General features: G+C 36.2%; 1 protein-coding gene across 7 annotated transcripts in view; it reads left to right on the top strand.

The window, feature by feature from the left end:
- The first annotated feature begins 3,279 nt into the window (after window positions 1-3,279).
- Window positions 3,280-27,053, top strand: part of RAB3IP (RAB3A interacting protein) — a 31,304-nt gene continuing 7,530 nt past the window's right edge. The window contains exons 1-7 of one of the 7 annotated variants that reach the window (XM_074325427.1): window positions 3,283-3,419; window positions 12,188-12,463; window positions 13,185-13,443; window positions 21,435-21,530; window positions 22,562-22,639; window positions 23,290-23,493; window positions 25,902-26,030. In XM_074325427.1, the coding sequence (XP_074181528.1) occupies window positions 12,213-12,463; window positions 13,185-13,443; window positions 21,435-21,530; window positions 22,562-22,639; window positions 23,290-23,493; window positions 25,902-26,030 (1,017 nt within the window). In that variant the 5' untranslated portion in view covers window positions 3,283-3,419; window positions 12,188-12,212. Of the gene's footprint in view, window positions 3,420-3,763; window positions 3,856-5,028; window positions 5,182-12,187; window positions 12,464-13,184; window positions 13,444-18,109; window positions 18,183-21,434; window positions 21,532-22,561; window positions 22,640-23,289; window positions 23,494-25,901; window positions 26,031-27,053 lie in introns of those variants that run through there. The other 6 variants (XM_019748958.2, XM_074325428.1, XM_019748957.2 and 3 more) reach the window with 6 other exon arrangements.

The following is a 27,053-nucleotide window of genomic DNA, read 5'->3' as shown; positions in this document are numbered from 1 at the left end:
CTCAAAACATTTCCTTATACATATGTAGCTTGTTGAAGTGACTCTTTTTTTTTTTTTATTAAAGATTTTTATTGGGGAAGGGGAACAGGACTTTATTGGGGAACACTGTGTACTTCCAGGACTTTTTTTCCAAGTCAAGTTGTTGTCCTTTCAATCTTAGTGGTGGAGGGCACAGCTCAGCTCCAGATCCAGTTGCCATTGCTAGTTGCAGGGGGCGCAGCCCACCATCCCTTGCGGGAGTCGAACCGGCAACCTTGTGGTTGAGAGGAAGCACTCCAACCAACTGAGCCATCTGGGAGCTCAGCAGCAGCTCAGCTCAAGGTGCCATGTTCAATTTTAGTTGCAGGGGGCGCTGCCCACCATCCCTTGCGGGACTCGAGGAGTTGAACTGGCAACCTTGTGGTTGAGAGCCCACTGGCTGAAGTGACTCTTTTGAAGGAAACCATACTTTTTAGAGTCTAAGCTCTTTTCTCTCAGCCCTCAGATCTTTTCAGTCATTCATTCCAACATTAGAAAAATGGCCTGAAATGCAGAGTTGTACATAAGTGACCTAATGAAAGATACTTTAAAGACAGCTCTGTTTTTGTACAGGAGTCGTGAAGGCAAATTTTTATGGGAATGTGAGCAGTGAGCACTGACCCACGAGGAACTATTTTGTTGGACAAGGAAATGACAGATTGCCCTTGGCACTTTTTTCCCAGTAACCACACCCCCCTTTTTTTTCCTCGTTGTTATTTACTGAGTTCCTGCTTTTACCTAGTTTTTGCCCTTGAGGGTTCTTGTCAGCTGATTGATATGTTTGATAAGATGTTTCGTATATTTTATTTAGCACTTTTAGTTGTTTTGGGTGGGAGAATCAACCAGTATCTAGTCTGCCATACTGCTGGACATGAAATCCAGTATGCTTTTTTTTTTAAAAAAGAGTTTTAACTTCATTTGTTTGTAATATATTACCTGGCATTCTGAAGACCAGAGCCCTAACCCTGGTGGTCCAAGTTCTCCATCTGTAACAATGAAGAATAACTACCTTTCTACCTATGTCAAATTATTTTTTTGTAAAGGACTCATGACATAATTTATGTGAAGTCTGGAAAGTACCATCTAAATGCAATTACTGGAAAGTACCATGTAAATATACAACATTTTCTGAACTTTGAAAATAAAACAGAGGCAAACAAGCAATAAAAGTTATAACAAAGGGAAACAACCTTAGAATGATTTGTTCAATTTTAAATTTCTAGATATCTGCATTCATCTCCTTTGTTTTCTGGTCCCAGGTATGGATGGGAAAGTCTTAAGATTTAAAAAAATATATAATATTATTTTATATATTGTATTTGACATTAGTTGTATACTGTCATTTATTTTTCAATGAAAGACAAAGGAGGCAAACTTGAGCACACTACAAAATCTGGTGTGATTTTCAGCACACTAAAAATCATGTTTTTAAAGTGGTGAAGTATCTATCTCTTTAACTTATGGTTGGGCAATCTAACTTAGGCTCCTCACAACACATTATATATTTTGCAGGCTGAGATTCTGAGTATCTAACACTCTGTAATGTACTTTGGTTTCTGTGCTGCAAGGACACTAAAGTATTATTGTAGGTAACTACCCATATCACTTTCTGCATTCTCAAACTATGATGGCAGATTAAGTATGTGAGAGAAAACACCTCTAAGTACTCATAGATTCCAAATAGCCTCATGGATAGTGGGTGATTTGTAAATAAACCAACATCGGATTTAGACCTATGGCTATCGCTTACTATTTCCTACAGATGAACGACGTCTTAGGTCCTATGTAGAATATATTATAGGACTGGTCCTGTAAACGTTTCTATACCAAGAGAGTATATCTCCATGTATGTCATTCACTCATTCTGCATTTATTGAGCCAGCCCTACTACATGTCAGGCCTTGTGCCTGTTCTCAAGAAGCTCACAGTAATTGACATATGTGTATTTGTCTCCCTCACTATGTTTGAGTCTGTGGTAGAGATTATGTGTAATGGTTTCTATGTCCCTATGTCCAGCAGTAGGCACATAGATGGAGCACAATAAATGTCTGATGAATGAATGGCATTCATTCATGACATGACATGAACGACATGGTATAAGGAAGAGTAGTTAGGGGTCTATTAATGAGGAAGGTCATATTTAGCAGCAGTGAATATGAGGTAGGATAAATTTAAGAATTATTTGGGAATTAGAATGGATAGGACTTGATATATTGGAGATGTGGTATAAATGAGTAAATAATGACTTTCTAGGTTTCTGTTTGGATTATAGGTGGATGCTAATGGTAATAATGTTATTAATAATACAGCTAATATTCATTAGGCTCTCTGTGTCATGCAGCACACTAAGTGTTTTACATTATTAAACCATTTAATCTCTCAACGACTCAGTGAGGTAAGTACTCTTACCATCTTCATTTACTGTTGAGAAAATTGGGGCTATTAAAGATTAACTTGCCCAAGGTCACACAGCTAGGAGGTGGCAAATTCAAACCCAGGAATTCTGATTCCTATAGCCATACACATAACCGACTCTCTTATTCACTGCCTCGAATAGATGTACTCCATATACGGAATGATTATCCTATTCCCTATGTGTATTATATAAATTGCACGCATCCCTTTTAGTAAACAGAGACACACACAGTGATTGCCTCTTTTTGATCAGATTTTAGGAGCTTGGTTCTGTACTTTCACTTTTCCTACCTGGAGTTCCTAAAGAGGTGTGGAAGTTTGATACAGTTGACACAAAAGATGAGAGAAGGCAGGTACAGAAACGACATTCTCGAATGCTCTAGCAGTAGCTGGGATGACGGGATCTGGGTTCTATCGGACGCCCCACCTCGCACCCCCGACACACCCACACGCGCACGTTGTAAGGTATATATGGACACCAAGTTTCAGGTTGGTTCTAGCAGTTGTCAACTAACATCGAAGGTTCTGTTTCCGACTCCGACCGAGCCCAGCACACTCGAAGTTAACCCAAGACTTCCTGTGGAGCCCAGGGAAACAAGGCTGTGCGCCGACTCAGTCTCGTTCCCCGGGAAACCGCCCTCAGCAACACCTGGGTCCCAAACCCCGGTACCTGGGAAGAGCCCCTCTTGGCGCCAGGGGGCGCGGGAGCGCGCAGGCCCCTCGGGCCCCACGAGGCACCGCCCCTGCACCGCCCCAGCCCCGCCCCCAGCCGGCCTTCCCACGGTGGGGCCAGGCCGCTTCAGGCCCCGCTCACGGCGCAGGCGCAGTCCCACGCTCCCTCGGCGGCTCCCGGCGCAGTGCGCCCGCCGCGGCGAAGTGGAGCGGCGTCGGCCGGCGGTCGTCCGCCTCTCGCTGTTTGGGGGCGCGCTCTGTGGGGCTCTGTGAGCGCCCCTGAGCGCGGGCAGCGGCCGTCGTGGGTTCCTCAGGTGAGTGCGGCGGCGGGACGGAGAGGCCCGGGGCGCGGAACACCGCCCCCCTTTGGCGCCCGCCTCACGCGAGCCGGCCTGGGGGGCGGCCGTGGCAGGTGCAGCTGCGGGCGCGGCGGAGGGCGCGGTGCACGGAGATCCGACCCGGATGCCCGGCCCGGCCAGCGCGCTCCCTCGCCTCGGCACGCAGGCTCCGGAACCCCAGTAAGCGGCGGCGGAGGCGCGGGGCTCGGGGCATCTGGGCACCCCCAGGGACCGCCGGTGGACGTCGGGCGGCGGCGGCTCCTCCCCCGCTCCCCGGGCACGGGCGCGTTACTCATTAACTGCGCGGTCCCGAGCACCCGCGGCGGGGAGCCGGGAGCTGGGTTACCTGTAGGCGGGGCGCGCGCGGCTGAGGGCACGGGGTCGCGGAGGGGAGTCGGAAGAGAGTTCCGGAGTAAGTCTGGAGCTCGGTTCCGCGCGGGAGCCGGGTGGTGGTGAAGCTGTAGGCGAGGACCAGGGGTCTCAGTAAAAGACGTGTGAGGCACCATCTCGAGGCGTAGAGGTCACTCTCGGGAGGTTTCGGTGAAACCTGGTGGGCAAGAACAAGCGCCCTGGAGTCGTGCGGTAGGAGGCAGCCCAGTTCAGCTGACTTTTGTTTCGGGGAGTTGAGACGAGCTGCACAGACAGACATAATTGTGATTACATTGCTCTTCCAGCGATGACAACTCGCTCCGGCCGCCGGGGGACAAGCGAGCTTAATGGATTCTGGAAGTGATGGTGTTTGTTGGGATCTACAGCACGTGAAGAGTAGCCAGTGGTTAAGGGATTAAAAAAAACAATCTGTAATGGCTAAAGGGTAAATTGAGAGCGCTGAGTTAATACCGATTCCTAAGAGGCGAACAATTTAGTTTCGAGGAAATACAACATATTCCGAGGCTACCTGTTTCACACTCTTGTGTTTCTCTCTCCAGCTCCTTCATTTTAGTGTAGGGAAAGATCCGTGTAATCTTTTGCCATGGAATGATTACATAATTGGAGCAGGGGCCGATAAGAGGATTAAAGCAAAACTGTTCCATTGTAAATCTATTGAAAGACCCAGGTTCTGTTCATTATCCTCATCCTCATTTTTTGTTCATGCAGTTAAAAAAACAAAACGTGAATGACAAATCAAGGAGAAGAGGCAGAATACATTTGTAGACCAATCATAGTGAATATCTGATGCTGTTAAATAGTCCACCAGTTTTATGGGGCCTTGTTCTGTTAACATTTGTTATTTATTTACTAGTACTGTGCATTTTGATAGGAGTTTTCATGTTTGGGTGGATGTTGTATCCCAAATATGGATTAAATGATCTAATCCTGAAGCCCTGGTGGAATGTATAGAAAAAACTTAGCAGTTACGTACAATTTTACTACAATGGTGTATTTCTTGCTATTAGAAGAAAAGCCTTTTGGTTTTTTTCTTTTTCCACTCCTTAGTGCATACCTTTGTGAATCAGAGTGGATACAGTTTTTTTTTTTTTAGGTTACTTAATCTAGTTCTCCTCCTAATTTTTCTTTTTCTTTTTCTTTTTTTTTTTTTTTAAGGAGGACGCAGCCCATGCGCAGCTCAAACTGGCAACCTTGGGTTATTAGCGCCAACTGAGCTAACCGGCCACCCCCCAAAGTGGATACATTTAATACAGCTCTTTTTTATGTGTTTGGCAGTCAACTCATCTGTGGTATTGAATACCTCTAACCTCTCATCCGGATGGCTATTTGATGTTCAGCTGCTTGTGGGGTTTGTAATTAGCTGGGTTTCTAATTAGATACAATTGTACTTTTTGAATTAGTGTAGTTATGTATATTCTTCCTTTAATATTTTTCGTCTATTTTTCCCTAAACCCTCAACCACTCCAACACACATATAGACACTCCATAAATAACTTTTAAAATTGAAAGGTTCTTAGAAATCTAGCTCCCCATCATTTTTTTTTTTTAATATGGCAGAACAAAAGCTTGTAGGTTACAGTAGTTTTACATACATTATTGTGGTTAATATTAACTTTCTTTCCTCCCATCCTGAGCAGGACTCATTGAATCAATTAGCTGGCCAAATGAAAAATTATTAAATCTTAAAACAATTCTTCTTTTAAGTTTTAGCTCCCTTTACTTACCGTGCATATGGCCTTGAGTAGATCACTTCACCTCCCTGAGTTTATTTTCTCCGTTTGTGAATTGATACAGTATTTGATGGAACCATATGAATTTGTTTTTCATATGGTTCAACCTAATATTAACTTTTTAATGGATGAAATTTAGTGAAATACTCCACATGAGATGTGAGGAGGTGGGGGAAAGGGACACATATAACCTTGACAGTGGGCCAGGCCCAGTGCTTTTGCTTTCGGTTCCTGACTCTTTTAGTCGTGGGGACATTCCTGGGATATAGGTGGGATCGCATTTTACAGTTTAGGAAGTTGAGACTCAGAGAGGTGAAATAATTTGCCTATGGTTACTTAGTTGCCAATGGTGATGTAGCTGATTAATGGCAGAGCCAGGTTTAAAAACTGAGTGTGACTGCCCAAAATGGAACTCTTAATGTGCTTGCTTCTTCCATTCCTGGTCTACATACCTTCTGAAAGGTGTTCTTATCATTTGTATTTCTGGCTTAAAAAATATTCAAGTTTTCTGATGATGGTGATACACTGTCACCATTGGGTAGAGTTTACCATGTATCAGGTTCTGGTCTAAGTAAGCACTATAGGAATTTCCTCTCACAGTGACCTAGGAGTTAGGTAATCCCTAATTCCATCCCTTTTTATAGTAGAGAGAGGTAGCGTGCTCAAGATCACACAGCTAAATGAAGTTACAGGACTAGGTTAGTCTGGCAGTTTGTTTTAATGTCCATGCTCCTAGCCATTGCGCTCTCCTACTTCCACATGTATGGGTTGTAATGCTGAAGAATTGTTTTTAATTTAGCTCTCATGAGATACTTAATGTAATACATAATCCTTCATGTGTCACCAGAGATTTTTTAAAAATCAAATATTCATTGAATATCTGCTCTGCAAGTCACAGTGGTAATTAAAGGAAAATATTCATAAGGCGTCAGAAAGGTAGGCCATATAATTATTCCTGGATCTTTTATAAGTTCCCCAAAATTTAGAAGGAACTTTTGATATATATATATATATACACACATATATGTGTGTGTGTGTGTGTATATATGTATATATATATGTTTGTCATTTTAATAAGTGCCAAATAAGACTAAATGTCAGAGTAGCTGGAGAGTAGGGAGGAAGAAAGGATGAGCAGTGTGGTAGAGATGGTTCAGTGTTGAGGTAGTGACGAAGCTTTGAAGGTATTCTGAAGGGAGCATGCTTTATCAAGCTAAACCTTTGTCCTGTATAGTTCTGGTTAAGATGGATTTCAATAAAGGGTAGTAAATTGGTTACTAAATTAATTACTTAAATGTTGATATCCCAGTGATAAAATACCTGAACTTTTGAAAACTCCAGCTATATTAGTTTTTCTGTACTGATGTCCTTAGCTTTGTCAGGTAGTACGTTTTTTTCTTTTATGCTTCCAAAGCACTGAGTGCATGCCTCTATTTTGGTATGTATTTTGATATTTACATTGTATTTATAATGTTCATTGATAAAGAGGTCTCTTTCTCTAGAGTATGCAAGCTTTGAGGGGAGAGCTTAAGTCATTTTATTCCATTTTATAGTTTAGCATTGGGCTTGGAACTCAGTAGGTACTGTGCTGTGTTTGGTGATGGATAGTCAGGGGAAGAATGTTAGGATGTATAGAAATTGATCTAGCAGTAGAAACGGAAATGAGGGGACTAAAGGAAGAGAGGGATACTTGCAACAGGTAGCATTAACTTGCTATTTCTCTTTTTTCCTTCTGCTTTTCCTTTCAATTTATAAGTAAATGAGATAGTTCATAAGCTTAAAATGTATATAGTCATGGTTTGAAAAAAGTGAAAACGTAATGTTTGTTTATCTTAGGATATCAGCAACACAAAATTAAACAGCTATAGCCTTAAGCTAAGATTACTTAGATCAGAGGAAAAAGAATGAAAATTATTGAAATAGTTCAAATTTATGAGAGTTTTGTTGCTTGTAGTTAACAACAGGGTTGTAAATGTAAACATAATAAAAGTATATGAATTGTCTCATAGTATTCGTTTTTTACATTTGGTTTATTCAAATAAGAATTCAAAAAAGATCTACACATGGTATTTAGTTATATCTCTTCAGTCTCTTTTTAATTACCTCTACTTCTTTTTTTCCAGTTTATTTACGCCTCCATCTACCCCATTCGTAACGTATGCCTTTGGCATGAGATCAGACCTTCATAATCGCTTGCCTAGCCTGTAGCAGTAGCCTTTTAACCAATTGCCTCTATTTTCTTCTTTCTAAGAAGTTAAAGTTCTTATAGCACAGTACATAGACACTTTCTAAAATGTGCAGCTGATCATCCCTTCAGGATAAATTGCAAGCAACATTTTCCATGTTAAATGAAGCTTTTAATGATCTGTCATGTGTGCCCCTCCAGTCTGATTTTCTGTCTTTTTCCTTTGTTAGTTTCAGTAGTGTCAAAAACTGTCATTCCCTAAATGTCCTATCATATTTCTTGTGGTTTGTCCAGTAGTTTCCCAAAGTCTAGATTTTGCTGTTTTTATCCCTATGATGTTATTTAATATATTCTTCTCTGTGTTTCCTATAAACTGATGAAAACCTAGACACTTGATTGGATTGGAATCCTTTTTTTTCTTAGGGGGCTAGAATGCTTCATGGATGGTGGGGATGTTCATTTCCTCTTTTACCACATAATCCTCTTAATGTCAGATTTTCTCCCTTTTTGTGATAAGGTGTCATTCAGGTACTGTCATACCGATCCGTTAATTATGGAGTTCCCCAGACAGATTTTCACCTTAGGGTTTTAATAGTTCTTGATAATTATTGCCTAGACCCATTATTTCATTAGGATTGCAAAGTTATATTTAAGTGGAATCCTTTTCAAAGGAAGAACTTTTTCTCATAAACTGTTTAGTTCCATGATATACAGGAGAGTCAAGATAAATATATGATTCTTTCCTTTATTTTACCAGTTTTCAAAATAAGAAATTGGTTCCATAGCACCGATCAAAGGGGACCAGTGAGATTGAACTTTGGTGTCATCATGAACTCATGGATTTAAAAATATTTTTGTTTCAGTTCTTTACAGATACTATCCTTTTTGATGTTCAGATTGTCCCATCTTTGGTTAGTGGGAGTGCTTTGATGTCACTCCAGTAGTCTTTGATAGCTTTCTTGCTTCCTGTTTTCTTGTATAACAAGATGTTCCAGGGTCCTTTTGTACTTACTGCCCTGGGCCTGGACTCAACCATTTTTCCAGGAGTCCTTGTTCTTTTTTTTTTCCGTAGGAAATGGTATTATTCTGAGCACAAGGAGTACGTACCTACTCATTGCTCCTGAGCTGGTTAGTGTTGCTATACCTTTTCAGTGGCTAAAGTAAGAAATTATTTTCCTAATAGAAAATTTTTTCCTGATATTTCTGATAAAAATTTAGGACTTCAGAGTTTTAACTTTTTTGATTTTATATTTATGTCTCTTCTCATATGCTAAAAATCTGTTCCAAGTGACATTAACATAATAATTTGCTTAATCTTACATATAATAGTTTCAGAATAGCAATATTAGCATTAATACTAATAGGATTACTGAAGATAGTTTATAGTTTTTTTCCATTTCCTTTTGTCCTTAGAATATATTCCGCTAGGAATATATAGTTTTATTACTATGTTTTAAAAGCATTTGCTGTAGCTTTCCCCCATGTGGGTAAGCTGCCAGCTCAATATACAGTGAGGTTCATTTGTTTTATTTTTAGGGATTCTTTTTTAAAATTTAATTTTGTTTAATCATTTACATGGTTATAAGCTCAAATTCAAATCTACAAGGCAAGGTCCATTCAGAAAAATTTAGCTTTCATGCCTGTCCCCTTTTTCTGTTCTCTCCCTCTTCCTATAGGTAGTGATTTTTCTTAGTTTTGGTTTATCCTTCCATTTCTAAAATATAAGTACATATACATATAAATACCTATATGTTATATATACATATAAGTAAGTTTGTATTTTCTCCTTTCCTAGATAAAAGGTAGCTTAGTTTACACAGTTTTTTAACTTGTCAGTATATCTTCCAGATCACTTCATAGCAGTATGTAGATATTACGCATTTTTTTGCAGCTGCATACTGCTTCATTATGAGGATGTATCTTAGTTCATTCAGTTAGTCTTGTATACAAGACGGCAATCAATCTTCTGCTAGTATTGCTAGCCATATGCATGTATCTTTATTATTTTGTCAGTTTATCTTGGTGATAAAACCCTAAAAGTGGGCATGCTGGGTCATAGGTTTAATGAGTACATCATACGGCTAGATATTAAATTTTCCTCCATAGGATTTGTACTATTTTTTTTGCATTTCCAGAAATGCAAATGGTTTCACATTCTATGATTCAGTGATTCTCTAAGATGTAGAGAGATGAATTAGAAGTATATGGGATAGAACGCATCATAAAATAGTTACTGATAAAATGTCAAAGTTTGATAACCCTATTTGCTGCCTTGAAGTGAATTGATTAGTAAATTATATTCAAGTGGAAATGAAATATTCAGGGTTAGATGTTTGCTTGGTGTGTTTGTATGTGTGAATTATGAATAAGGAATGAAAAATATTCTCTTGGATGAAAAAATAATAAATTATAATTAGTATTTAACACTTTAAATTCCTTGTTAGTGTGATTTTTCATTTGGCATAGTGAAATATTTGGGTGAAAAATCAAGGACTAGTTTCATTTTGAGGACTGAAATTACTATTTGCTACAGTAAAGAAAACTGATTGGATTTGAATTTGGCATTTGTAGATTTAGTAGTTACAGTTTTGATTGTCCATATATATTCTTGAGGGTCTGTGACTTGTAATCTTTAATTCTGAGAGAATATGTAAATATTTAGTCAACTCACTTCTTTCCCAATTTTACAGCAGCCTTTGTTCTCTACTTATTTTTAACACTTTTTATTAAGGGTATGAGAGTTAAAATTTTCAGTTTAATGAATGAGTTTTTTTTATATATATAATGAAGAGATTCAGTGCTACTTTGGTGCTTATATATGGGAATTTGGGGAAGCTCTGGGAAGTTATTACTCATGATTATCCAAGTACTATTGTAGGAAGGAAAAAATTGGAAAGAGGTTGGGTTCAGATAATAGAAGACCTTGATTTTTGAGCTTATAAGTTTGTGCTTTATCCTGTAGACCAGGGGTGTCCAAACTTTTTTCAACGTTTTTTACCAAGGGCCATATGCGGTAAAATACACAAACAGCCGGGCCACTCACTCGAGGTGAAGTATGTATTGCCTCACCTGGTTTAAGTAAACTAAATATATTTTTGGAGTTTGCTGCGGGCCAATTAACAATGGATTGTGGGCCGCAGTTGGCCCGCGGGCTGCAGTTTGGACACCCCTGCTATAGAGTGGGAAATCAGTAAAGGAGTTCTAAGATTTCTTTTAGATTCTTCAAGTGAAAACTTTAAATGGTACACTTTTTAGTTTTAATGTACACTATGTTGTAATTGAGTAGTACATGAAATACTTTTTTGTATAGGGAGAACTGAAACAGACAGCTTATTGTTAATGGCTGACTATGGTAACAAATGTTTATTGACGCCATACTATTGCCAGATACATAGCACGCTGCTAAGTATTTTATGTGGATTGTCTCCCTTAATCTTCACAGCAATCTGGAGAAGGGAGGGAATATTTTTATCCCATTCTCATCCTGTCAGAGAAAAAAATTTAAGGCTTAGAGAAATGTAATATAGTTGTCCTGGATTAGATTCTGGGCCTACAAAGGACATTGTTGAAACAATCAAAGAAAATTGATTGGGGCCTGTTAATTGGATGGTAATATTGACCAACATTAATTTCTCGATTTTGATGATGGTTTTGTGGTTAGATAGGAGAATGTCCTTGTACTTAAGATATATACACGGGAGAATGTACTTGTACTTAAGATATATACACGTGATATTAAAGGATAGTGGGTATCATGTCTGAAAGCTATTAAATGATTCCAAAATGTTAACAGTTTCATAATCTGGATGAAAGATACATAAGAGCTCTGCAATTCTTATGTAAATTTGAAATTATGTATTTGAAAATACAAAAGAAGAAAAAACACTGATTCACCCAAAGTCACATAACCAATATGAGGCAGAACAGAACAGAGAATTGAACTCAGGTCTGTCTCATTCAAAATACCGGGGGTGCCAAAAAAATTTATACACATGACTTGTATTCGTCTTTTGTTATCAGTATATATTATTACAATTTTAATAGTTTTTCCTTTCTTAAAATGTGTATACTTTTTTGGCACTCTGTGTATATTTTACTGCCTCTTCTACTTATTCTAACTAAAAAAATCACATATGATAACAAAGTAAAAATATCAAGCAAATTTTTATTCATTCCTCATTGTTACTTATTAATTGACTCGCTTTAACAGTATTAGCTGTCACTTTCAAATTTATTCCAAATCAAATTATTTGCCTTTTGTAGTATTTATACTGTCAGGGAACTTAAATGTGAAATGATTATAGTTTTTTTTCTTTGCTCTCTCTTTTATTGTAAGCTTATACTTTATAACAGATTGTAAACACATTTTATAATTATACATTTTCTTTTAATTTTAAATGGCTTACCAAAATAATTACATGCTTTTTGTTTTAATGTAGGTTATTTTATGATGAGGCTTTTGCTATGGCTAATGACCCCTTGGAAGGCTTCCATGAAGTAAACCTTGCTTCACCTACTTCTCCAGACCTCCTCGGCGTGTATGAATCGGGAGCTCATGAGCAGACTACCTCGCCGGGTGTCATCTACCGGCCGCACCCTTCAGCTTTGTGCTCGGCCCCTCTCCAGGCTAACGCTTTAGATGTCTCTGACCTTCCTACACAACCTGTGTATTCATCTCCCAGACGTTTAAACTGTTCAGAAATATCTAGTATCAGGTAAGAGATCATCAAAATGCCTGTTTAGGAGTATTAAACAAATGGACAGTTTGCTTGGTTACCTTATTTTAAGTTTTAACGTTTTAGAAAATTTGACTACTGTAAGCTTGTCCATGAAGAGCAATACATGTTACTGTTCAACAGCAGGGGTCAGCAAACGTTTTATGTAAAGGGGCAGATAGTAAGTATTTTAGGCTTTGCGGGCCATACAGTTTCTGTGCGACTATTCACCTTTACTGTTAAAAGTGCAAAAGCAGCCATAGACAGTGCGTAAATGAATAAGCTCCAAAAAAGACCTCACATGTGGACACTGAGTTTTGAATTTCATATAATTTTCTCGTGCCACAAAATACTATTTTGATTTTTCACAACCATTTGAAATGTAAAAATAATCCTTGGCTTGTGGGCCTTTTAAAAACAGGTGGCAGACTGGATTTAGCCTGCATTTAGTTTGCGGACCTCCGTTCTAGAGCAGTTCTACTCAATAGAACTTTCTGTGATAATGAAAATGTATCTTGTGCTAATATAGTAGCCATTAGCCACATGTGGCTATTAAGGACTGAAACTACATTAGCTTTGACTGAGGACATGCTATTAATTAAATATAGTGGCTACCAAATTGGATAGACCTGTATGTTTATGGCCTGAGTGTTTTAGACCTGTGTGTTTATGCCAGTTACATTTGAGCATACTCTAATGTTTTCTGAACTCTCCCTTACAGCATCAATGTGACAGACCCCGCACCTTGTTCTACCTCTGGAGTAACAGCTGGGTTAACTAAATTAACTTCGAGAAAGGACAACTGTAGTGCAGAGAGGGAGTTTTTGCAGGGTGCTACTGTAACAGAGGCTTGTGATGGCAATGATGATATTTTCGGGTTGAGTACCGATAGCCTGTCCCGTTTACGAAGCCCATCTGTTTTGGAAGTGAGAGAAAAGGGCTATGAAAGATTAAAAGAAGAACTTGCAAAAGCTCAGAGGGTAAGCAAAAAACTATTTTATTCTTCCATATATTATATTTGAAATTATAATAACATTTTTTTATGGAGTGGGGTAACTCAAATGAAATCATTATAGTTCTACACTTATCCTTCACGTGTGCACAGCCTTAGCTCCTGTTGGGCAGCATTTAGGAATCTGTGAAGTTCTCGGAGTAGTAAAGAAGCTCATCTAAGAGTCATAACTGGAAAAATGAGATTCTGCAAGTCTTTTTGTGTCCTGTACATTGCCTGCTCCGTCTCTTGCATTATCTGTAATGCAGATTTGGTGGGTTATGTTCTTTGTTTGGGTTTTTCCTTTCTTATATGTGGTTGGCTTTGTGGTCCTTTACTTGAGGTCATTCAGTTCAAGTCTTTTTGTTTTGAGGAATGTTTTAGTAATACTGCCTTTGTCATGTAGTTGGGTTTGAATATTTTTGTGTCTTACCTTGGAGAATTTTCCTTTCTTGGTCATTTGTTCTATTTCCCACTTGGTCATCTTTAAAATTTCTGCTATTTATCCCCATATTTGTGGCCATATCTTTTTTTTTTTTTCTGAGACTGTAATTTCAGAGGGGAATTTATAGCACTAAGTATTCATAAATAGAAAAAAGGAAAAGTCTCCAAACCATAATCTAAAATCTCACTTAAAGAATGTAGAGGAAAATAGCAAAATAAAAACCAGAGCAAGCAGAAGGAAGGAAGGAATAAAAAGCAGAAATTAATGAAATTGATAACAGAAAAACTAGAGAAAATGAATGAAACAAAGTGCTGGTTCTTTAAAAATATCAATAAAATTGACAAACCTCTAGTAAGACTAACAAAGAATAAAATGACAGAAGACACACATATTTAGTAGCAGGAGTGAAATGGGATATCAGAGTCTACAGATATCAAAAGTAAAATAAAAGAATAATATGAACAACTCTATATACATTTCACAACTTAGGTGAAATGGACCAATTCACATGTGGATACTTGAGAAGATAGGACAGACATAGGTATAATTTCCAGCACATTATGGTATGACATTTCACGAACATGTAGTTCCACCCTTTCCCTACTAGATTTGTCTTTCAAGAGCATAACATTGATTTTTTGTATCCCCAGTGCCTGGCATAATGTGGTACAATGCCTGGCATATATATTCTTTATAAATGCTTTAATGAATGGCTAATGGTTCAACAGCCATGCAGATATGTTAAACATTTTTGGTTAAATATATTTTATCAAAAAGAAAAATCAATAGCCTTTTTAGTCTTTTCCAAAAGACAAGGGGTGTGCCGAGATGTAATTGTATTTGGCTTCTGCCATCTGGCTCAGATTATGTTGTCTTAATACACAGTTTTAAGTGAAATCAGTTTGTATAGAGGTAAACTGTTGAGAATACATTGTAGTTACTTACTGATCAGAACAGATTGCTAATTTCTTAACTCAAATTGGGAATATCTTTTGAAATCTTTAGTTTGCTGTATTTAGAGGTACTGTTGAGGTTATTCATGTGAACCTGTGAACATGTATGTATGGTGAATTTTATTATGAAGAGTACAAGATAGTGTTAATACTTACTTAGAGCTCAAGGCTTGAAAAGGACTGTTGAATATTAAAATATTTCCTGAATTACGGCAATTTGTAAATCAAAATTAAGTCAACAGCCATTCTCTTTATTCTGATTATTTCTGTAAGGGAGGCCAGATAGTTACCATTTTTGTATTCTTTTACTTTTAACCTATTTTTGTCTTCCCATATAAAGTGGGCTTCTTGTAGGCAGCATGTAGTTAGGTCCTTTTTATCCTTTTAAAGGATATCCTTTTTATCCTTTCTGATAATCTGCCTTTTAATTGGTGTATTTAGATCATTTACATTTAATATGATATTGATATGGTTTGGCTTAAATCTACCATCTACTGTTTGTTTTCTCTTTGTCTTATCTGTTCTTATTCCCCCCTTTTCCTATTTTTAAGCCTCTTTTTGGGTTAATTCCATATTCTGTGTGATTTCATCTTGTCTCCTTTGGCTTTTTAGCTATATATATTATGCTAACTTAGTGATTGTTTTAGGGTTTATAGTATACATCTTTCACTTATCACTGTCTACCTTCTAATAATATACTATCTCATATATAGTGTAAGTACCTTATAAAAGTGGACTTCTAGCTTTCCTCTCCTAGCCTTTGTGCCGTGATTGTCATACATTTTACTTCTTCATAATTTTAAACTCCACAATGTATTGTTACTATTTTTGCATTTGACAGTTGATTATCTTTTTAAGTGATTTAAATAACAAAGAATCTTTATATTTATTCATGCAGTTACCATTTCCAGTGCTCCCCATTCCTTCATGTAGATCCAGATTTCCAGCTGATACCATTTTTGTTCTACTTGAAGGACATCTTTTAACAATTTTGCTGTGTTTGCTGGAGCTAAATTATTTTTAGCTGTTGTATATCTGAAAAGGTATTTTTTTCTCCTTGGCTTTTGAACGGCATTTTCACTCATTAAAGAATTTTAGATTGATGGTTTTTTTCTTTTAGTACTTTAAAGATGTTGCTCTAGTATTTTCTAGCTTGCATTGTTTCTGACAAGAAGTCAGCTGTTAGCCTTACCTTTTTTCATCTGCAGTGATGTGAGATTCTTCTTTATCACTGTCTGTAAGTGATTGATTATGGTGTACGTTGGTGTAGTTTTTCTTCAGGTTTCTTGTGCTTGGGACTTGCTGAGCTTCTCGAATCCGTAGGTTGTTAAATTTCATAGAATTCAGTTTAGGAAAGTTCTTCCTATAAGTGTAAAATGAAAATTTGAAGCATAAAAGATGCAGTGTGTCGTAGTTTCATTGACAGCATTTTTCCTTTCTTGATGTATAAAATGTTTATCTTAAAAATTACATCTTAAATTTGAGGAAATACACTTGATCAAGAGTCCTGATACTCGGTGTTTTAAATCTCTCTCAAATTTCTTTTTCTGGTATTGCCACTCTAAATGTGTTTCTCATCCCTAAAATATTGCAGTAATCAACTGTTTTCCTTGTCTCCAATCTTTTTCTTTTTTTCTTTTTTTTTAAGCTAGCCATGCTTTCCAAGTTATCACTTTGAATTGCAAATCTGATTGTGACTATTCTGCTTAAAATCTGTCAGTGACTTCCCATTGCCTTTGAGATAATTTCCTCTTGTTTTTAAAGTAAGTCCCAATTTCTTAGCCAGGACTTTTTAGGACTGACCATAAACCTAACTTTCTGGCATTATCTTCTTGTGGCATCCAATCCTTCCCATCTTTAGCTACTATAATACATACTGTTTTATTCCTTCCTTTACATTTGGTAAACTACTTTTTCTAGTATATGCATATGATTACTATAGCCCTTACCAAATTGCTTTGTGAATCTCTTTGAAGGTTTGCTACCCTCAGGAGGCTATAACTTTGTGAAAATCGTGGACTGCAGCTCATTTCTTTTCTGTGTCTGTAGCACCTAGATGAATGCCTGATACTAACAGAAAAATTAGTATCTAGTTAACATAAAATGAGTGTTTGCTGAAGGAATGAATTTTGAAAACTATATTATAATAATGAAAAGTATAAATTAAATTCTAAAAAACATTCACATGAAATACAAGTTTGATTTCATATAGATAGATTAAGTTGGACCTTGAAACATAAAGACAAAATAATCAGACATTTACAGGGAAAAGGGTTAGCCCAGATGGATGGGATCAGATTGGGGAATGAAATAAGAAAGAATCAGACCAATTTAACTCTAGCTTTACTGTTTGCTCAAGGGAAATAACTAAAAAGGGGAGTTGAGCACATTTAAAGGGTCTTTAGTATTAGGGTGAGGTTTATGCCACTTTGGTAGACTGTAGGGAGCAATTGAAGAATTTTGCCTTCATGAATGACATTATGTATTGCTCTAATGGACTGGAAGCTTCTCAAGGGGCAGTATCTTATTTGGTTTTGTATCCTGAGGGATTACCATAGTGCCGACCTAGTACTGTGTTTCCCCGAAAATAAGACCTAGCCAGACAATCAGCTCTAATGCATCTTTTGGAGCAAAAATTAATATAAGACCCAGTCTTATTTTACTATAAAACTGGGTATAATATAATATATAATATATAATATAATATTATGTACTGGGTCTTATATAAGACCAAGTCTTTAATATAATACGATATCATATGATATAATACTGAGTCTTATATTAATTTTTGCTCCAAAAGACGCATTAGAGCTGATTGTCCGGCAAGGTCTTATTTTTGGGGAAACAAGGTAGGAAATGTTGAATGAATTGACTTAGTTTTCATATATAATTATAAAATAGTGAAATTTTAGAGTTTGCAAGAACTTGGTATTAAATTTATGCATTTATAGATTTATAAATTAACTTAGGGAAAATTGCTATCTTTATGATGTCTTTCTATCCAAAAACATGGTATGTCCTTCTTTCTGTTTGTTTAGTTCTACTTTTATATTTTTGTATTTGGGAATAAAGTTTTCGTTTTGCATTATAGTTTTTAGCATTATGAAGTTTCCATTGTCTCTAATGATTTTGCCCCATATTCTGCCTAGTCTGATATCAAGATTGAGATCCCTGTTTTATTTTTGTTTGTATTACATTTTTTAGTATACTTCTGCACATCCTTTTATTATTAATCTGTCTGAATCACTTTGTTTTAGGTATGTCTCTTGTATAGAGCATAGAGATGGATTTTGCTTTTTTAGCCAATCTGAAAATCCTTTCTTTTAATAGGTGAGTTGCGCCCATTTACATTTATTGATAAATGTGCTACATTGGGCTTGTTTCTGTCACATGACTTTCAAATGTCTATTGTCTGCATACACAAACCTTCTCACTATGTGCTGTTTTCTTTGTGCCCTCCTTTTTTCCTTCTTGGTATTTTGGAAGGTTTGATTTCCATTGTTGTTACCTTTAATCAAAGATATTTATAGCTCTTAGCCCTTTAGTTACTATTGCCTTTGTTCAGCTTCCTCCATGATCCACATTCTGCCCCAGGGGGGTGCATTTGTTACAACTGATCAGCATACATTGACACATCATTGTCTCCCAAAGTTCAGAGTTTAAATTACGGTTCACTCTGGGTGTTGTACATTGATGGGTTTTGGCAAATGTATAGTGACATGTATCTATCATTACAATATCATCCAGAATGGTTTCACTGCCCTAAAAATCCTCTGTGCTCTATCTATTTATCCCTCCCTACCCTCTAAACCCTGTCATCCATTGATCATTGTACTATCTCCATAGTTTTGCTTTTTCCAGAATGTCATAGAGTTGGAACCATGCAGTATGTAGCCTTTTCATGTTGGATTGTTTTATATAGTAATAATGCATTTTCCTTCATGTCTTTCCATAATTTGGAAGCTTAGTTTCTTTCAGCGCTGAGGAATGTTCCTTTACCTGGATGTACCACAGTTTATTCATTCCCCAACTGAATTTTTTTATCCACTCACCTACAGTTTTGGTTGATTCCAACTTTTGGCAATTAGGAATGTATAAATATTTGAGTGTAGGTTTTTGTGTAGACGTAAGTTTTCAACTCCTTTTGTTTAATAGCAAGGAGTGCAATTACTGGATCGTATGGTAAGAGTATGTTTAGTTTTGTAAAAAACTGCTGTCTTCCAAAGTGGCTGCATCTTTTGCATTTTCATCGGCGATGAATGAGAGTTCTGGCTGCTCCTCATCCCTGTCAGCACTGAGTGTTGTCGGTGTTCTGGTTTTTGACATTAGGTATATGGTGGTGCTTGTTGTTTTCATTTGTGTTTCCCTGATGACGTAATAGGGAACATCTTTTCATGTGCTTATGTGACCTCTGTGTATCTTCTTTGATGAGGTGTCTATTCCGGTCTTTTATCCATTTCGTAATCAGGTTGTTCATTTTCTTACTGTTGAGTTTTAAGAATTCTCTTGTGTGTTTTGGATAAAGTCCTTTATTGGATATGTCTTTTGAAAATATTTTCTCCCGGTCTTTGGCTTGTCTTTTCATCTCTTGATATCCCTCCCCATCTTTTAATTGTAGCTCTGTAGTTAAATATATTTGCTTCTCATCCCCAGTCTTTAATATTAAATCTTTAGTTTTTTCTTGATTATCTGAAACTCATTCTTCAGTTGATCACTCAGGCATGCTCGTGCGAAAGATATTCTCTGAAGTTTTGCAGGTTTATAACTCTTTGTCTCTGGCCTTACACTTGAAGGACATTTGGGCTGGATATCAAATCTTCATCTCATGTTTTTTCTTACCTTGATCTTAAAAATATTACTGCATTGTTTTCTAGCATAAATGCTGTTGATGTTTAATACCAATCTGATTTTCTTTCCCTTATAGGTGACTTGGCTTTCTGTTTCACTTATTTATTATGACAACTTCACATATTTTTTGTTTGTTTGTTTTCTATGTTTAAATTAATTGAATTTCCCTGGACTATTAGGAGGAGGTCCCTGTGAAGGCATAGGATAAACCAGGAGAGCTTTCTGAGTTTTATGTTCAAGGGATTCCCCTTCTATTGTTATTGGTGTATCTGTGTAGCCACTTCTGTGTCTCAGAGGTAAGCCTCATTCAAGCAGATTTCCTCCTCTAGCCTAGGGTCTCTGCGAGTTTGTTATAGGCTTATTAACATTACATCATAAGATATTTATTTTTTCTTATAGTGCTTTCTGCAGTCTGTTTTCTTTGGAACTTTTCCACGTATCTTCCTCCTTTAATAGCTGAACCTTCTCTCTCTCTATTTCCATTATTCCTATCCTGCAATTTGGTTTCAGATTACAAGAGTTTTTCCGTTAATGTGAAGCTCTGTCCTGGAAAGGTTTCTTTGCTGGGATGCTTTGAGATTGCTCACAGTTTAGAGCTTCACAGTACTAGTTGCTGCCTCAGGACAGATTTTTGCACTTACCAGCAACTTGGCGCTGTGAAAAACTTGCTCTTTTCTCCTGTTTGGTTTCCCAGTTTCCACCAAGGGTAGAATCCTCTCCTTTTAGGACGTTTGTAATGATTTTTCGGGTTTTGAGGTTTTGCAGGACACCTCTGTAGTCCCTTTCACTTCCTGCTGCTCCCTTCCACACAGTGGCTGATCCTGCAGCGTAGCCTCATTCTCTCATAGTCTCCGGCTTGAGGTGATTCTTTTTTATCTAGTTATATTGAAGGTGTAGTCATTGGGTTCTATTGATCTCCCAGCTGGTATATTTGGCTTGTCAGGAATTGTCCTTGGATTCAAAAACTACGCTGCCACCACAATTATAACACAACTAACCTATTATTTTATTAGTGTAATTGTGACCAGTATATAAGGAGCTTGGATTTTTTTTTAAATCTCTAAGTTTGGAAGATTAATTTAGGGCAACATATAAAATTGCATATTTGTAACATTTTAATATAGAAATTTTTAAACCTCTATTTGTGACCTGTTGTGGAATCATGTATAAATATAGGATGTGATTTTTTTTTGGTCATTAACCTTCTTAATTTTAAATGCAAATATGCATCATTTGCCTCTGGTTGCAGTGTTAAAATGGTATAGTCTCCTAATGGAAATTTTAAACTTATTACAGTATGGTACATAAAGTTATTAATAAGTAAACAGTTTTTAAAGTAAACATTGGGAAAAAAGCCACTAAATTTTTATTGAAATGAATAAGCATAATTGAAGAAATTGCTTGCTTAATAGCAATAAATGTGTTCACAGAAAAGTTAAGGGGAAAAAGAAGTCATTTAATTGTTTATTTTCACATTTCATATACAATCGTATTTAATCTTTGGATGTTTTATGAAAGAAACATGAACATTTAATATGTGAGGTAGAATTATTTGTAATTTTAGATTTGCCTGGTTGTCTTCCACTTAGCAAGTACTAAATAGACAATTTCAGTGTGAACATTTTAGGAGGGAACAGTACTACATTTTGTAGTTTTATTCGTGAAGATTATATAGTCTGTTGAATGTAACTTCAAACTATGGAAATCCAAAGTAACATGATCAATTTCTCATAGGAACTGAAGTTAAAAGATGAAGAATGTGAGAGGCTTTCTAAAGTACGAGATCAACTTGGACAGGAATTGGAGGAACTCACAGCTAGTCTATTTGAGGTTGGTCTATTTACGTCTTGGCCAAGAGCAGTGTCTTGATTTTTATAAATTGATAAAATTGTTTTTTGAGGGAATCTTGAGAAACATATGCTTAGCTTTATGCATATTTATAAGTCCTCTAAGAAAAAATGAATCTTTGAAGAAATATAGAGTCTGCAATTTAAAATGCCGTGAAAAGGAAAGAGTTGCTATGGGCTACCAGAATCAGGTTGTTTAAAAATGCGTATGTAGAAAGAAAGGTAACTTTAAATTTTGATTTTACCAAGTATTTAGAGGCTGCTTTAGCGTAACTTTATGTGACTCCACAACAAAAATGGCAAACCCTTGTTGTATATCTGATACGGGATGATTTGAGGAATGTTAAAACGTACATCTGCTTGTTCAAAGGTACTCCTATTTATCTCCAGCCTGCCACTGGGACCAAAATTTTTACCCAACTCAAGCAGTGTTTCTTAGTAAGGGGTACCATTGACATTGTAGGACGTGTAGCATCCTTGGTGTATATTAATCAGGGTTCTCTAAGAAACAGTATTGATGTTACTGTTTTTACTTGTCCCTTATGTATGCCTTTACTGTGAGTAATAATAATATATATATATACGTATACATATATACATATATACATATATACATGTACATATATACATACACACATATATATATATGCGTATATGTATATGTATATATATACACACACCAAATTATAAGAACCTAACTGTATAGAAGTTCAGTTTGACATGTGGGTCATATATTTTCGTTCATTACATTCACAGACCTTTACTCAACCATGGATTTGAGAATTGACTCAACTTGGCTGCCTCAGTGGTAATAGGTACTAAAAGAGGTTACCTATTCCTAATTCCTAATAGTTTGTCTGTCTGCTGATAACTGCTATTTCAGTAGTTGACATTGAATACTTACTTTCAGGCAACATTTTGGTTGTGTATCTTTGTGTCAATCACTTATGAAAAGATTTTTGAAAACAAATGCTAAATACTTTGTTTCCAAATTTGAGACGTTAACTTTTTCAGGAAGCTCATAAGATGGTGAGAGAAGCAAATGTCAAGCAGGCAACAGCAGAAAAACAGCTGAAAGAAGCACAAGGAAAAGTAAGTTTTTTACTGCTTTTAATAGTATAAAATGTAAAGAAATTAGTGATTATTGTTTTAAAGATACCTTGACACTTATGGGTTTTGTTTTGATTGTAAAGATTTGGAAACAATAAGAAACCATAAAGGAGAAAATAGCTACTGTGTAGATGAAATTAATAGTGAACATTTGGTATCCATTTATATTAGAACCAAGTGAATCAAAGGCTTGTGAATCTCATGTATTATCTAAAGGCTTATATAATCACATTTTAAAGTTAGTATTTATTTTCTCAATTCACTAAAAAAAGTTACCAAATGTTATTAGAGTTTACTGTTTTAGGAATGAACTACAACTAATCATAAGCTATTATATTGTGAAGATTTTGAAAATTCACATAAATGTTAGATATTTTGATAATTTTTTAAATTTCACTCGATATTGTGAATAGCAACTGAATCCAAACCATATAAAAACATCAAAAAACTTAGTTTTACTTTTATTAGTATTGGTTTTCCTTTTATTATTCCTTTTATTATTCCACAGGAAATACAAAGTAAACTTATATTTCATTTTTGAAAGGAAAGTGTTTTCACCAAATTGCTAACCTTACGCTGCATCTGTCATAAAATGTATTTAGTGTATGCGACTATGTTGATTTCTTTTCAAGATTGATGTACTTCAAGCTGAAGTAGCTGCATTGAAGACACTTGTGTTGTCCAGTTCTCCAACATCACCTACACAAGAGCCTCTGCCAGGTGGAAAGATACCTTTTAAAAAGGGGCATACAAGAAATAAAAGTACAAGCAGTGCTATGAGTGGCAGTCATCAGGACCTCAATGTGATACAGCCAATTGTAAAAGACTGCAAAGAGGTAACTCGTCAAGGACTGTCCCCTCTGACTGTTGATACTTACTAATTCTCCTCACTGAGGTGTCAGTTATGATCTTTGCCAGCAAAATTTTTAGTACAAAGTATACAGTATTAAGATGGGGGAGGCTTTATCTAGAGCTGGCTGCTTTCAGGGATTCTTCAGTGCCATTCTCTACCTGGCTGACCTTGGAGTACCTGCTGGAAACTTGGTAAGTTTCTTAATATTGATATTTCATTCAGGGAGCACATTGTCATACTTTGAATAAAGGAGAGTGGGTGGCTTTACTGATCTGGCTATTCAAAATTTCTTGCTAGGGCACTTTAACAAAATATGAGTGTAAGAAATGTGTAAAAATAAGGTGATTTTCTTAAAGAACAGTATGTTATTTTTACTTTGAATTCTGGGAGAAGTAGAGTTAAAGGAGTAAAAGTAAAGGTAGTCCTAGTGTTAATTCAGGTAATTAAGCAACAAAAGATACAAAGTTGTTACCTGTTTTAATTGAATTACATTTTGTTTAATTAATATCAAAAGTTGTCAGTGAGAGAGAAGTTCAGTACTTTGTCAAATCTGAATGTAACAAAATCTAAAATTCACATTGGTTTCTGTTAAATATTTAAGAAACTTTTTTTAAGTTATAACTTTAATTTCTTTGAATTTAACATTTTTAATTGCTTGGTACAACTTGTATTTTTGCTATGGTTTCTCAGTGTGTCCCCTTTTTCCTATTGTTTACACTAACAAAACTTGAATGTTTTCTCGTGGAACAGTTTAAAGGTTTGTTTTTATTTACAAAATCCTTTAAAATATGAATAGGCAGCATATAACTTCAAGATAATAACTTGATTTCCAGGTACGTCCTATATTCTAATGTTTTGTGAGAAACTTGTCAAAAAGTTTTATTAGATAAAGGAGAAACACATAAATTCGACCTGTGTCTTAGTAAAAGATATAATAATCCAAAAGAAAATGAAACATATTCATGTTTCTGTAGAAAATAGGGTGAGGGCGTTCAGACATGACATTTGCAACATTTCAAACATATGTGCGTACATGTGCACACACATGCATTATGCGAGGCTTTGACGTCAAGTCACTTAGATGTGAATTTGAACTTCTCCTGCTTTCTTGCTCCTAACCTTGGATAACTTACTTTATCTCTGTAATCCCTACTTTCCTTATCTGTAAAATGGAGATCATAATGGCTGTCTTGCATAGCTGTGAGGATTAACTGTTTGTGAACTGCTTACCATAGTTCCTGGCACAGAGTCAGTTTTTAATAAATAGTTTAAATTATTGCCTTTAAACTAGAATCTTTCCTTAGAACACCATTTTATCTGCTTTGGGGTTTCTGTCCGTTGAAGGATAAATTTGACAAAGAAAATTTGAAAATACTGGTTACTTATCTGCTAATATTTTTATGCTTTTGCCCTTAGCTTTGATTTCAAGGAATTTATGGATTGGAATGAGAAAATTTTACGTTGAGGTTACCATGATACACCTTAAAGTCTGTAGGAAAGGTTGTGTTACTTTCACGTAGATGCCCTGTGCATCCGAGGAAGGTTCAGCTGTGCTAGAGGCCATAGCTGTAGTTAGTGCATCATTTCTAGGGGACCCAGGGCTTCTGGACAGGAGCAGCTTAGAGATGCAGCAGGATGAGGGACTTTACTCTGTTAGGGTGGCTGGGGACAGGTGACGGGTAGTAATGAGCTGGAAGAATACTTAGGGAAAACTTGTTGTTAAAAGGGAGGAAGGAAAGAGAGGGACACCTGGAAGAGTGACTAGGAAGGCAAGTGCCAGCCTGGATTATTGTTGGTAATTCAGCTGGTAGTTGCTGGATGTTCATCTGCCCCAAATACCTGAATAAACGTTACATTTTAAGGTAGTCAATGTAGGAGGCTTATATGTGTGCTTCTTTTAGTCTTGCTGCTTATAAAATAAACATTTTGGAAATTCCTTTGGAAATGCCTTCAGGTAATCGTAGAACAATTTGTGTCATTTTTGACCCCAAATTTTTGGTTTCACAATTTAGTGAGTCTCAGTTTATTCAAACACTTAATTAACTTGGGTCCAAGTTATTTTTTGATTATTTTCAGAAAAGACTTGTTATCATTTTTTATTTTCAGAACAGTGTGCACATGTGTCTTAAGAGAAGCTCCACTTTATTTTGGGGGGGGGCGGGCAATCATAGCATCATTAGACACCAAGAGTGAATGCATTGAAAAGCGGCAGTTAGTCATTTGGGAGTTTGAATACCAGGTATTATAACTAATCAAGAATGACTCAACATATTATTTTAAATGAGTATTTCTTTTTTTCAGTAATGTTTAAATTGTTTTAGTTTTATGAAGTGATCTTATATTTGTATTTTTTTTAAAGTTATTTGTGTTTTCTTTTGGTTTGTTTGTCAGGCTGACTTATCTCTGTATAATGAATTCAGATCTTGGAAGGATGAGCCCACAATGGACAGAACGTGTCCTTTCTTAGACAAAATCTATCAGGAAGATATCTTCCCATGTTTAACATTCTCAAAAAGTGAGGTAATTTAAAAAAATTTTAATAGGAATGCATTAGAGTTGTTACTGTACCTTTTACTAAATCATATATTTGAATATCTTACATAAATAAGTTGTAAAATGTTGCGTTTTACAATTTTTCCATTCCACATTAGGGTCATAGTAATTTCTTGGCAGTCAGGTACTGAACATCTTTCCTTATTTGAGCTCATTCATACCGAAATGTGTGTTACACTGGAGCGAAGGATTAAATACGTATTGGGGGTAGGACTTGCTTGATTCTCGGTTCACGGTGAGGGAAGTTCTGCCCTCTGTGGTGTTTGTTGGGCTTATCTGTACATTATTAAAAAATCATATTTCATTTCTTCATCTTCAAAATGCAAAAAAAAGTGCCTTCCTTGCCTATGTCCATAGGATTGTTAAGAGGATAAAATGAAGTGCATTAAGTAGATACAAAAACTTTTTAAAAATGTAAGTCACTATACAAATGTAAGGTCATAATTTTAATTTTTTCTTACACATGGAAGATTTGTCTGCAAATATCCTGTCTATTAATGTATAAAGTATTTAATCTTAATTAAGAGTCTTATGTTAAATCTTTAGAGGATATAATGATAATGTTATTTGGAAGAAGTTAAGATGAGCAGTAAAACACTTTTGATGTGAAGATATGTTTATTCATTGTGGTTCTGTGCCTAGCTTTAGGTAGGCCATTCTGCATTAGTAATCTTGCCACTGAAGTAGTTGGCCGATTTCATCTGTTACTTACCAGTTGCTACCGTCTCCATCTGGGCATTTAATATTTGACAATTCCATTAATTCTTTTGTAGACTCTCTTGTACTCAGAAATACAACTTCAAAAAGCTATAAAGCTATAATTAGTATATACTGCTGTGTTATGAATGACCAATATTAAAAACATTGCATACAATTAGCAAAATAAAGCATTAGGATATTCATTTTGAAGTTACATTAACAGTAGATGCTAATTGTGGGTAAGGTTTAACAGAGACTGGAATTAATGCTTTTAATCCTCTTCCAGATAAT

This window comes from Rhinolophus sinicus, linkage group LG02, assembly GCF_036562045.2.
Source record: "Rhinolophus sinicus isolate RSC01 linkage group LG02, ASM3656204v1, whole genome shotgun sequence".
NCBI lineage: Eukaryota > Metazoa > Chordata > Mammalia > Chiroptera > Rhinolophidae > Rhinolophus > Rhinolophus sinicus.
Note: the sequence above shows the minus strand (reverse complement) of the source record. Positions and strands in the feature narration are given on the sequence as shown.